The following is a 14,075-nucleotide window of genomic DNA, read 5'->3' on the forward strand; positions in this document are numbered from 1 at the left end:
AAATGTGGATTTTGTTCTTTAAATACAAATTTAGTTATTATAAAAATTCGCTTGATCGTTTTTTTTTTTTGTTTATTCCAAATAGGAACCCGTGCCTTTTTTTTAGATTGAAACTTTTTGTGGGCATTCACTGCTTACCTAACTGGTCAGACTGGACTTTATAAGATAAGAGTGGTCTTAAGATAAGAGTCTATAAGATAAGAGTGGTCGAAGGTAAAAGTACATTACATCCTCATTACAAGTTGTAGTTTTAATTCGAACGTTCTACTAAAGATCTTCTTAGTAGTTAACAAAAAAAATTAGTGCTTTTTATGGACCTAAAAAATGTAGAGAAGCCAACTGTAATGAGGTGATCCCAGCAATTCGATTCTGATAATATGGACTTATGTTAGGTCAGTCGAAAATATCGATAAAATGATAGAAGTCATGGAGTCATACCAGCGTTTGAGCACTTATTTCCCTGCCTCCGCTTGGTCACAAGAAGAAACTCAATGTACTGGGGCCACTCGAGCGGATGCAAACGGACCGAATTACGAGTCTTTGCTGAAAAGTAACAAAGTCGATCCATTTCTAAAGCAGATGGCAAGTAGCGATGAAACAAGGGTCACACATACGGGAACAACAGCCGAAAAATATCCTGGTCAAATCACGGCTCAAATGATCGGCCAAGAAGGTTTTGCGGTGCGTATGGCGAAATTTAAAAGGAATAATCCATTGTAAAGCAAAAATTAATAAAAACATTTTTCTAATAGCGGTCGCCCCTCGGCAGGCAATGGCAAACCTCCGAGTGTATTTCTGCCATGAAAAAGCTCCTCATAAAAATATCTGCTGTTCGGAATCGGCTTGAAACTGTAGGTCCCTCCATTTGTGGAACAACATCAAGACGCACACCACAAATAGGAGGAGGAGCTCGGCCAAACACCTAACAGAAGTGTACGCGCCAATTATTTTTTTTTTTTTTTAATCCATTGTATGCTCATCATGCCCATCCTATTGGATGTCACAGAACTTTGGACGATGACAACATACGGTGAGTTGAGCATTGGAGTATTCGAGAGCAAGATTCTGCGGACAATTTTTGGATCTTTGCACGGTGGTGACGAAGAATATCAAAGACGTTGAAGTAATGAGCTGTATGAGCTTTACAGTGACGCTGGTTAGGTAATGTAGCCGAATGGATACAAACGCTCCGGCTCTGAAAGCACTCTACTGGGTGTAGCAAAGGAAAGTTCAGATGGAGAAGGAATTGGTTTCAGTTTGTGTGTCCAACTGGCGCCGGTTAACACGAGAAGAAAACGACTGGCAAACTTTGTTAAACTGGGCCAAAATCGTTTAAGCAGTTATCGCGCCAATCAAGAAGAAAAATTCACTTTAAGCTGCTCCCATAGAACACAAAACATTCAATTTAGATAAATTAATGGCCACCACATTATTCAGATCTGGCACTGAGCGATTATCACCCATTCGAAAATTTTAAAACTTTCCTTGATTGTACTAAAGTGGCATCAAGAGAGGTTTGTGAAAATGGTCAAGTTTTTTACTTAAAATTGGGAAAGTCCAATAGCGAAATTGTTAAATTATTTACATTATCGAATAAACCGGCTCATATTTGATTTAATTCGTATAATCCCAAATATGCTAATTAAGAATTGTCGAAATAAACGAAATTTTTGAGTTGACTTAATACAAATATGTACATACATACATATGACTATGTATGTATGTGTATATATATGTATGTATATGTTTATTTATCCATTTTTCGACGTCAATCTTCCAAACATGAACTGGATATCTTTCACTTAAAATCTTTCGATAAATTTGTATCCAGTAGCGAAAATTACGCATTAACAAATATTTCAATAAAGAAAAATAAACAAATGCAATAAAGAATATTTATATACTAAAACTCTTTCTGCCAGAGTATTTGATGACTCACACGCGGTACAACTAGTATGAATGTACTTATGTAAATGTATTAGTATATATTTAAGATTATATGAAGCAAAAAAGCACAACTGGCAGCCAGAATTGCGATATGCAGTGAACTTATTTCGCGCAAAATATAACGAGTACTGAAATAAATACAAATGTGGAATAGTATTCGCTTGCGATTTATAGCAGTAATGAAGTTGCAGTCGTAAAGGGTTTATTAGTAGTGAATCGATGTAATGGAAAAGTGAAGGGTTTCCCAATAGGGCACTTTTTCTTAATTTTGGTGTTTCACCGAGATTCGAACCTACTCTGTGAATTCCGAATGGTAGTCACGCACCAACCCATTCGGCAATAAGTTCAAGGGATTCATTGACATTTGGAAATGATATATTCCACAATTAATGGCATGAAATTTACGTTGAGTAGATAACAATTCATTATTTACTTTTAAGTTTATGCGCTCTTATTGCAGACCCCTTCGCCAGGCATGGCATCAAATAACACCTACCTAAGTGCTTTATTTTCTGCGAAAATAAATAAAGACGTGACCATGTGCACATTTTTAGTGAAGGCACCATTTGTTTACAATACAGTCTGTTACATAAGAACGTGGTCACTGTTAAATAATAACAACAATTGATTCTTCGAAAATTCGCAAATTTATTGATAATTTGGTCGTCAATACACAATGCAAATACCTCAGTAGTAAGTCCAATCTCCTGCTCCGTCGAGGCATAGTTTCCACTAGTTTTTCTGCATATTCTACGGGAAAAGAACTCCAAATTTTCCGAATTTGTCGAGAAAGTTTATCTAAATTACATGGCTTGCGTCTGCGAAGTGCCCAGAAGGAGGATTTATCAGAAAAAACTATATTGCTCCAATCGCGGTCCAAGTTTTCCTTCGCCCATTCCACTCGTTTTTCAACGTGTTTTGCACTCAACATTGGTTTTTTCAGAGTACTGCGATATTTCAGTTTATTGGCAAGCCAGTGCCTGCGAATCGTTCCGTAAGATATGTCAACACGGTAAACAGCACTCATTTCGAAAAACCACTCAATTGAAGACTAAATTTGACAAACAGCTGACTTTTTACAAAAAGCATGAAGGACAGAGGTGCCCTCCATGTCATAGAAAAAGAAACAGGACGCTCTGATTTTTTATCTACGTGTAACAGTGACCACGCTCTTATATAACAGACTGTAACAAACTTTTAAGGCAATTGACTTGCTAATTCTAAAACAACTACTCGAATTTTCATCACGATGGAATGTACATATATGTATACATATGTACATGTGTGTCAGCTGAAATTAAACACGGTACACATGTACACCAAACATATTTAAATAGAATTCGAAAAGTTATGGGAATCCCATCTGATTATAATCTAAGCTATTAACAAAAAATATACGAAAAAATTGACAAAGAGAAAATTGTTTCCAAGAATTTTTAACACAATTATATCGAGTGTGTTTTAAGCTGCGTGAGAAATATCGATATTGATAACTATGGGTTGGAGGCTAAATATGGCCAACATCATGAATCGTTCAACGCCAGAACAACGCTTCCAAATTGTATAAATTTACTTTGATAAAAAAAATCTGTTCGCTAATTTCACAGAGCACTTACTCTATTTTACGTGCGGTCGGTCTACACGCTGGCGGTCATTTCTTTCGAAATGAGAAAGGAGCTGGCGTTACAGTGAATTGCGAGCGCTATGGAGCCATGCTGACTGGATTTGCTTCCAAAACTTAATAATCTAAACATCGACGACATTTGGTTCCAACAAGACGAAGCAAATTTTCATACAGCGCGCTTACAAATCCATTTATTGCAATATTCAAGCCACCATTGACGCCATACGGCCAGATTTATTGGAAAAGGTGTGAAAAATTTGACTGGCCGAATGAACCATGTAATTCGGCTAGCCGCGGCGGATATATACCGGATATCATATTTAAAAAAACAAATCCCATGAACTTATCTACCAGATTATAATAAAAAAAATTAATCCAACATAGTTTATGTTTTCTACTATCATTTTAAGTTCTCAAACTTTAAAAAACAACATTCGACACAATTTTATTAAAAAAAAAAATTAAGTGGTACTGACGATATTTCACTTTACCAAATTTTTTTAAATTTGTTCAGAGTACTTCTTATTATTCATAAGCCTACAAATAAAAAAATTGAAGAATCAAAGGCAATACATAGAATACTCGGATTACTTGGCATCCAATCGCTTGTTATGCATTAAATTCTCCATTTGTGAGAACTAAAATCGAGAGAATTTCAGTTCCCAACAAATTCGGCCACAGAGATTCGGTTTGACTTCAGCGAAAAATGGCCGCATTCCGACCGAATATTTCTTTACTTTTTTTGATAAAAAATTGTAGCCACCGTAGCCAAATCTGCACGAAACACCAAGTGATAGAATTTTTCTAATAGCTGTTGCCCCTCTGCGAGCAATGGCAAAACTTCCGAGTACATTTTTGCCTTGAAAAAGTTCCTCAGGAAACCATCTCCTTTCGTAGGCAGCTCAGAACTGACACAGGCCACAAATTGGAGGAGAAGCTTGATCAAACACCTAATTGAAATGCACGCGTCAATTATTTATTTTTTATTATTTTTTTGATATCCATCTTGCCACAATTTTATAACTATTTTCCTTTCTGGTGCACAAATTTATTTCCACTTAAAAAACTATATGCAACTGAGTTCGCTAACCGATCAATTATAATAATAAATATTGAAAAGTGCGGAAAACGAAAAAAGTCCTAATAAAGTAACAGCAAAATAAGTAACGATATTAAAAGAAACAAATTGTACGCAGACTTTTTGGTTGCTGCAATTATTTACCGTTACGAAAACACTGAAGACAGGAATCTTTCTTCTAATTTCTTTTGACTTTGAAACTTAAGAATGTAATGAAAGAATAAATAATTAAAATAGAATATGTTTTCAACTATAAATTTAAAATGCTTTTTGTTTTTAGTAAAAAAAAAACATATTTTTAAGGTTAAAAAAACTGTTTTTGTTTCAATCGTTGAATATTTTTATTCCCTTGAAAAATATTCGGATCGGTTTCGGCTGAACATTCATGGATTTGGCCGAATTTGGCGAAAGTTTCGATGTCAGCCTAAAAAAGTTATGTTTGGCTGTTCTCTAGTGAGAGCATTGGCTGAATCAAGGCGCACTAGACCAAAAACAACGTTTAGAATATTAGAGATATCACAACAAAAGAAAGTAGAAACGAAAACAAAAAGAACGAACTATGTTGCCAGCCGACAAGAAGTTGGTGATGTGAATAGAACAGTTTTTCCTCAATTAATTTTATGCACTTGACTCCTGATGTACACAGCAAAAGAAAAAAAAACCAATAAATCAGCTGGACTATCGACACCACTTTTAATAGATTCGCCTTGAGCTGTTTGCAAAAGTTTTTATAATTTCCTTTCAACAGATGTGATAATTTTTTGATTAAAAAGTAATGTTAAATAATATTACATTCATACAGTTTTGCACTCTATAAGTCAGTTATGGATATGTCTATTCATTTGTTTAATTAAATAAATAAATAGAAACAATTAAGCGCACTACGAATACACAAATTTTTCACTTACATTTTGTTGCTGAAGCTGGTGATGTTGTGATGGGCTGGTCGACAAGGAATTCCCGCCGCCGACATTTGGACCACCACCACCACCACTGCCACTAACGCCGCCACCACCCCCTCCGCTTCCATTACCACCGGCTCCACCACTCACACCACTACCACAGCCACTGTTGTTGCTATTGTGAAATGTCTGAAATATATCGTCAATGCATTCATCACCAGCATTAAACCGGACGGTGATTGGTACACTGCCAGTGGGCTTGCCGCCGCCAACTGCTGCATTGCTGTTACCACCTGCAAATGAAAACGAGTATGTAATTTGTAAATATTTGACGTCATTGGATTCGATATAAATTCACAAAACAATTTATATCCTGATAATTGCTAATTACCTTTTGGAATTTTAAGTGAATCCATTTTATAAGAGTTCCAAACCTTTACTCTTACTCTTAGCCGGTAGTCACAATTTTTGACTCTTAATTAATTTCGGCTCTCATTAATTTTTTTGTAGATACTTCAGTTCAATTACAGATTTTACTGTATGAAAAGTATTCAACAAATAAGCAATAGATTGGGTTCTCCTCCAATACCGATAATGGACTCGATAGTGCCACTCGGTGCGTTCCGACAGTGATTGGTGGCGCTGCTGTTGTTGCTACTGATGATGCCCTAAATTTAGAAAACAGCATAGGATGCAACAGTGCGCACGCCAACGAATATAAAGATGTGGTTGTGAGAGCAAGTGCCCGAGTGAGTTATGTGAAATATGCGCGCGAACAATATTTATGTAATTTTTTTTTTTGTAATTGGTGTGAATGTTATTATACAAAAATAAATCATACAAAATAATAAGTATTTGATGAGTATGCGCCGAATTGTTGTATGTATGTATGTATGTAGTACGTATTAATGATTTATTTATATTTTTGTTTTTTCGTTACGTTGGCAATACGTTTGTTGTTGCATTAAATGTTATATTGGTTAGCGTCCACAAATAGAGCGTAGCGTCATATGAATCGTGGCCGCACATGAGGTTCAAATCAGCAAAATAGCAGACGGTCAGTGCAATCGGAAAATAGATAAAAGAAAAAAATTAATACGTTTTATAAATTATTGCAATATTTTATTTGAAATTTAAAACAAATTTAAAGCGATTCTGTTTGAAAAGTTAAAATATTACAGGTTATCATCCACTTTGAGATGGTTTCCCAATTTTCAATAATAATAATACTCAGATTACTGAGTAATATTGTCATACTACCTGTATTGGCGGCCGCCGTAGCCGAATGGGTTGGTGCGTGACTACCATTCGGAATTCACAGAGAGAACGTTGGTTCGAATCTCGGTGAAACACCAAAATTAAGAAAAACATTTTTCTAATAGCGGTCCCCCTTGGCAGGCAATGGCAAACCTCCGAGTGTATTTCTGCCATGAAAAAGTTCCTCATAAAAACTATTTGCCGTTCGGAGTCGGCTTGAAACTGTAGGTCCCTCCATTTGTTCAACAACAAGACGCCGAGGAGGAGCTCGGCCAAGCACCCAAAAAGGGTATACGCGCCAATTATATACATATATACCTGTATTGCTTACTTATTTCTTGGCATTTTGAACCCTACCTCACCCACCAAAAAATATGCCTATTTCTTAACAAAACAAAGATAAATATAAATTCAGTTTTAACCGAATTTGTATACCCAATTTAGGAATTAATCGTAGAAACCCTTTCTTTTGTTCCAACTTTGGGTATATTAAATAGGAGTCGGTGTTCCTTTTTTATACAAATACTCAATGGACCTTTAATATATAATAAGAAAACGTCCGTGAATTTATTAGTACTAAAAGAAATTCAGATATACATTGACAATAGAATTAAGGGAATGCACTTTTTAGTAGTAATACGCTAAGAAATTTAAATGTTCCTTTTAAAACAAGTGCCCAGGAGGGGACATTCTAAACAATCGTAACGAAAGACGGTCCGATTAACTCTAATATCTATACAGTAATAAATCCCAAGGCAATAACTAAAATATGCTAGATGGGATCTAATAATTACATGCTTTTGGACCAAGCCAAGGTCAAGGTAGTACGAATATTTGCTACGAGAGCTTTTTATAGTATCTCAGACGCCGGTAGCAACCAAATAAAATTGTTGAAAAGTAAGGACGTTTTAAAAAGATTCGACTAGAAATCGACACAAAGTGGTGCGCCAGTTGCGAAATAACTAATTAGACTTCGGTCGAGAGTATTTCGGGGGCATGGTAAGCATCCTGAGTGCCGATGTGCGCAGAAAGTTTTTTTCGCTGAAGCGAGGAAGATTTCGCGAAGCTGATCTCCTCACACCCATAGTTCGTGCTAAAGAAATAAATTCAATACTCATAGATCGCGTAGATCTTTCAAAGAATTATTGGAAAATTGTGTTCATATTTTACTTTCTCAGTACGACCAGAGAAGCAGAGGTCGTGTCCGGACACGAACTATCACTTCAGCCGCATTTCCCTATTTAGAAACAATAATTCGGCTGTTACAACAAAAACAGTTAGGAGCAGTCATTTGACGAGTTTCAACTGGCCTTTTAAATTATCAGCCACGAGATTCAAAGTATTCACGAAATGTACCTACTTTCACACAGTTCAGGACAATAGTACCTTATCTTTTCAGCGAGTACGCAGCATCTGACGCCCATTACTGGTCTATTGTTACCTTGGAGTCCAATAACCTGGTTTTTGATTCTATCCGCCATAGCGTTGTTCCATTGGAATAATTTACTTGGTGGGACCTTATCTTGAAAGTTTATCTGTCAAGCAGTTTCCTTTTATTTTCCCATGACGTGGGGTCCAAGACGACTAAAACTTCCACTAGAAATACGCTGCAGTGATTTGATGTCTGGATACGGTCAGAGGTAAGCTTCGTGAGAATCTAATTGCCCTACCGTGGCGTTAAACTTAGAGGCGTCCTGTTTGCAAATTGTTGTGCTGTTAAACAAAAAAACTGCTCACTTGGAATATATATTAATGCTTTGGTGTTTCATGACCCCACTGGAATGTTTCTCGCAGACATCTAGTAGAAGATTCGAAAGTAACATAGTTCAAAGTGATTCTTTACATTTGGAGACCAGAAATTAACTCCAAAACAAGAACTACCTGAGCCTGATATTTTATAAAAATCAGTAACTTATTGTTAAAATGTATGTGCCCATATCATCCGTGATGCTCCACTCATTGGTGTACGTTTTGAAAATATATTTTTCTCTCAGTCACCTACTAGTTCTCTTACTGAGCAGACGTGCTTTTTCCAGTGAGTTTAGAACGCAACTTTCGGTGTCTTCCATTTTCTCGTTTTTCTTAATTGTTGTTGCGAACGGCATATCTTTTCCTTTTCATAAAAACAAAAACAAATAAGTGCATTACTGATTTGTGTGATTGGTGCAGCATGGCCCCGGGGCCACCAAACCTGGGGGATAACAGGTTCGCTCTGCTAGCCTCAGATCCCCAACCAAAACGTAAGAAAATTAAAAAAAGTGTTGAAACTTTCCCCCTTCTTCCTCAAATTGAAACAAATCCCAAATACGTGGTTATTTCTGCTGTAAATGAAGATAAGCCTTTAAAATCATATAGCTGCTTTGCAGTTCACGCCGCCTTGAAGTTAATTAGCAAAGAAATCGTTAAAATTACTGAATTTCGTGACGGCAACCTTTGCCTTTTACTTAAAGACAAACCAACAGCGGAAAAATTCATACGTACAAAATCTCTACATGGTGTTTGTGAGGTGAAAGCAAAATATCATGATAAACTGAACCTTACAAAAGGTACCATCTACGCCCCATGTCTAAATGACCTCAGTGAAGATGAAATTGTAAAAGGTTTAGCTGACCAAGGTGTTGTAGAGGTTTATAAATTTTCCAAACTTCTTGACGGAAAACAAAAACACTCCGGAGTATGTCTCCTAACTTTCGACAAATTCCACCTTCCGAATAGAGTCGATATCACATGGCATTCAGTAATGGTTAAACCTTATTTCCCAAACCCAATGCGGTGTAAGAATTGCGGTAAACTCAATCATACGATGAAACGATGCAATAACCCACAAATGTGCCAACAATGCAATCTCCCCTCTCATGACCCCCAAAAATGTACCCGAACAATGTGCACAAATTGTTCCGGAAATCATCCAGCATATGATAAGCTTTGCCCAAAATACCAACAATCTAAAGAGATTTTAAAAATCCAAGTTGAAAATAAATGTACAATGAAAGAAGCAATTACACTGTACAAAAACCAAATTCCTTCAATTATTGGTGTCCCCTCTTTCGCTTCTGTCACACAAAATTTTAACACACTTAATCAACAACAACAAAATGACTCATCACAATCTCAAAACAATTCAAAAACAAATAATTTACCTCCAGCTGAACCGCAACAACTAAATTCAAATTTACCAAATAATACCTCTCAACAAAACATAGAACAAAACATAAATCATGATAATCCTCTCAGTAATATTCTCACCCAATTAATTTCCAACCAACAACATACAGGCAACACAACCAATTACTTCACCCACGAAAATATTTACCAACAATTCAATGCATTGACAGCAAACAACTCAATCAACAACGATAACCCTTTTTCTCCTGCTGATCCTCTACCAACTCTCCAAATTGAGCAACAAGATGTTAATATGGAATCAAAAACAAATACAGAATTACCTCCCTAATTTTCTTTATAACCAACTACACCATTTTTGTCGCGCATAAAAACACTAGTCTACCTTCACAATGATCTCGGTATTTCAATGGAACATTAATGGATATTTCAATAATTACCATGAATTGCTATTACTAATAAAAGAACTCCACCCATCCCTTTTATGCTTACAAGAAACTCATATCCCTCACAATAAGAAAGCATACCCTCCAAGCGGATATGAAGCCCATTTTTTCAATTCACCCCAAAACCTATATGGTAAACAAGGTGTTGCCATTTTAGTTAAAAGAGGAATACCTCACAAAATTCTGTTTAGTGACGATGATCTTCTGAGTATTGCTGTAGAAATCTCGCATAACCCAAAGCTCACTATCATTAATACATACATACCACCAAATAAACTATTTTCACATACACATATATTTGGAATTTTAAATAAGGCAACTGGGCCCAGGCTATGGTTAGGCGACGTAAATGCCTGGAGTCCTCTGTGGGGCTCATCATCTGTTAATGACAGAGGCGCTATTATTGAAGACTCTTTGTTATCGACTGATATGGTTGTACTAAACGATGGAAACCCCACTCACTTTTCAACTCATCATACTTTCACGCACGTCGATATAACGACATGTACACCAAATTTGGTACCTCTCAGTACATGGAAAATAATCAATGACCTTCACGGAAGTGACCATTTTCCTATTGTTATTGAAATAGTATCCAATAAGGAGCACAACAAAAACAAATATAATCCTAAATTTTTAACAGACAAAGCAGATTGGGCTAAATATCAAGAAATGTGCACAAATATATCCACGAAGTACCCGGTTTCAACTAATATTAATAAAGAAGCAGCCTCAATAAAAAAAGTTATTTGTACTGCAGCTCACTTTTCTATTCCGCAGACAAAAAACTTCAGCCTAACACGATATACGCCATGGTGGAATAATGATTTGCAAAAACTACGAACTCTAAAGCAAAAGAGTTGGTACAAATATAAATGTACACGAGATTTTCACGATCTTTTAGTATACAAACGTAACAATGCCATTTTCAAACACGAAGCAAAAAAAGCAAAACGCAATGCTTTCGAAAACTTCACTTCTAACATTAACCCGCAAAGCAGCACAAAAAAAATTTGGCAGGACTTAGGGCGCCTATCGGGCATTAGGAGATCAAACACCATAACCTGTATAAATACTCCAAACGGTACATATACCGACCCTAGTAATATAGCGAACGAATTTGCAAAATATTGGAGCTCCTACTCTAAAAATTCCAACTTTCCGTATGAGTTCATAGAAAAAAAGAATAACATTACTAACCGACTTTATAAACCTGAAGGAAAACTAAGTATCTCTGCAAAATATCTGGAATCTGATATCACTACTGACGAGTTTGAGAGAGCCGTCGCCAACTCTAAGGGAAAAACACCAGGCCTTGATAGGATATCATACCCTTTGTTGAAAAACTGTCCTCCTTTTTTTAAAAAAAGGATAGTAAACTTGTACAACGAAATTTATACGCAAGGTATTTACCCACAGAATTGGAAGGTAGCAGACGCAATACCAATAGCTAAACCTCTCAAACCGCAGTTGGAAATTAGCAGCTACCGTCCCATATCCTTATTACCCTGCTTAGGAAAGATATTAGAAAAAATATTAGCCAAAAGGATTATGTGGTTTTCAGAAAAAACTAAGTCAATTAGCGCCAACCAAGTAGCATTCAAAAAAGGGCATGGTACTTTAGACGCTCTACTACATTTTGAACACTCCGCGGCAACCGCAATCGCCAATAAGGGGCATTTAACAGCTCTAAGTCTAGATTTCGAGAAGGCATACGATCGTATCGGTGCACATAACGTCCTTCAAGAATTAGCCAACTGCAAAGTAGGCCCAAAAATTTACAACTTTGTTAAAACGTTTTTGAGTAATAGAAAATTCCGAGTTAAACTCAATAATAACTACTCACACTGCGTTCCGTTAGAAAATGGTATACCTCAAGGCTCTCCAATATCAGTCACAATATTCATGATCGCTTTTAATAAAATTAGCCAAATTATATCCCAGTTCCCAGTAGAACACTGTATTTATGCAGATGACGTTCTAATTTTTTCAAGAAGTTTCGATTTGACGCAAGTCAAATATACTTTTACAGAAATCTTAAACAAAATTTCTGAATGGTCTCTCACATCGGGAGCCAACATATCATTTCAAAAATGTAACACTTTACATATTTGCCACAAAAAAACATGTGATGGATTTAATTTAAGATACAATACTCAAATACCAAATGTAAATAAACTTAAGATTTTAGGTATCATTTTTGACCCCAAATTTAACTTTAAGGAGCATTGCTTAGTTTTAAGAAAAAAGTTATTTGATAAACTAAGTATTATTAAATTCCTCTCATCGCAAAAATCAAATATTCATCCGAATATCCTAATCAACACCACTAAGGCTCTACTCCTATCAGCCATTGATTACGGCCTTCCAATATATGGGCACCACGCTGGAAACTCACTTAAAAAACTTTACGCGCCATACCATTCGGCTATCAGACGCAGCATCAGAGCTTTTCCCACGACGAATACAAAGAATATACTTGCAGAAACTGGCATGCCACATATCCAAGAAAGACTGGAATTGAGCACATTACGACTGATACCTAAACTTTTTTATACCCATAATCCTATATTATACAAGAAAGTAAAACAAGCGGTTACGCGAAAGCGGCATATAAAAAAGCAATCAGCTATCCATCGGGTTGTTCAAAAGACAGCGCATCTTGATCCTGACATAAAACCAAAGTGCTTAAAAATCAGCAAACATCCCCCATGGGCTCTACATTCCTCTTTTTTGGTAGACGAATTAATGTGCTTTCCAAAGCAAAACACCTGTGCAGATACTTTCAGACAAGTTTTTACGAGTCGAAAACGCCAACTTCACGCCAACGGTTGGAGTTTCGTATACACCGACGGATCAAAAGATTATGCTAATACCGCGTATGCAGTCGTTTCTGACGATTCTTGTATTATAAGCAAAGGGTTGCTATTACCCTACTGCTCCATTTTCTCAGCTGAAGCCTATGCTGTGAAATCAGCAGCAAAATGGGCGGTAACGTCAAAAGGAAAGTATACCATATGCACCGATAGCCTCTCAACAATAATGGCGATTCAGAACCCAAATAACGTAAGCCCGCTAATTGCATGTATTCGAGATACCCTGATTGCATATAAGACTAAAATAAAATTAATGTGGGTACCGAGCCACTGCGGTATCCACGGCAACGAAGTAGCCGATAAGGAAGCTAAACAGGTACCACATATGCCCTGCTACTACGTAGAGACAAACGAGAAAAATGATATATTGCGCTATATTTACAAAATGAAAGAAAATCAACAAAAAGAGTTATGGAGCACTTACAATAACCGGTATCGCCTTGTTAATCCTAACAAAACTAAACCAACCTACCCTACAACATGTAGTATTCCAGCGCTCAAAGTTTTCTCAAGACTACGCCTCGGACATTGTGCACTTTCACACCAACATCTTCTCAATAGAAGCTCCGATCCAGGTTGCGTTTATTGTAACAGCACATCAACATCTACGCTACACATCCTGGATACATGCCCAGCACTCAGCAAGATCAGGGGAGAAATATTTTCATCGAACACGCCATCAGAGCTTTTAAAAGCTCCTACTGCAGAAAATATTTCAATAATATACAAATATATCAGCAAAGCTAAATTAAGTAACAAAATTTAATGAACTTAAACTATCAAATTTAATTTTGGTTATACAAATTATAATTATTTATACTA

At 36.4% G+C, this 14,075-nt stretch overlaps 1 protein-coding gene across 10 annotated transcripts in view; it reads right to left on the reverse strand.

The window, feature by feature from the left end:
- Positions 1 to 14,075, reverse strand: part of LOC128859771 (translational regulator orb2-like) — a 116,652-nt gene that overhangs the window by 78,251 nt on the left and 24,326 nt on the right. For 7 of the 10 annotated variants that reach the window (XM_054096838.1, XM_054096841.1, XM_054096840.1 and 4 more), the window contains 2 exons: positions 5,943 to 6,219; positions 5,558 to 5,844 (listed from right to left, as the gene is read on the reverse strand). In XM_054096838.1, the coding sequence (XP_053952813.1) occupies positions 5,558 to 5,844; positions 5,943 to 5,967 (312 nt within the window). In that variant the 5' untranslated portion in view covers positions 5,968 to 6,219. The remainder of the gene's footprint in view (positions 1 to 5,557; positions 5,845 to 5,942; positions 6,220 to 14,075) is intronic. The other 3 variants (XM_054096843.1, XM_054096842.1, XM_054096839.1) reach the window with 1 other exon arrangement.

This window comes from Anastrepha ludens, chromosome 4 (genome assembly GCF_028408465.1).
Source record: "Anastrepha ludens isolate Willacy chromosome 4, idAnaLude1.1, whole genome shotgun sequence".
In the NCBI taxonomy this organism is placed as follows: domain Eukaryota; kingdom Metazoa; phylum Arthropoda; class Insecta; order Diptera; family Tephritidae; genus Anastrepha; species Anastrepha ludens.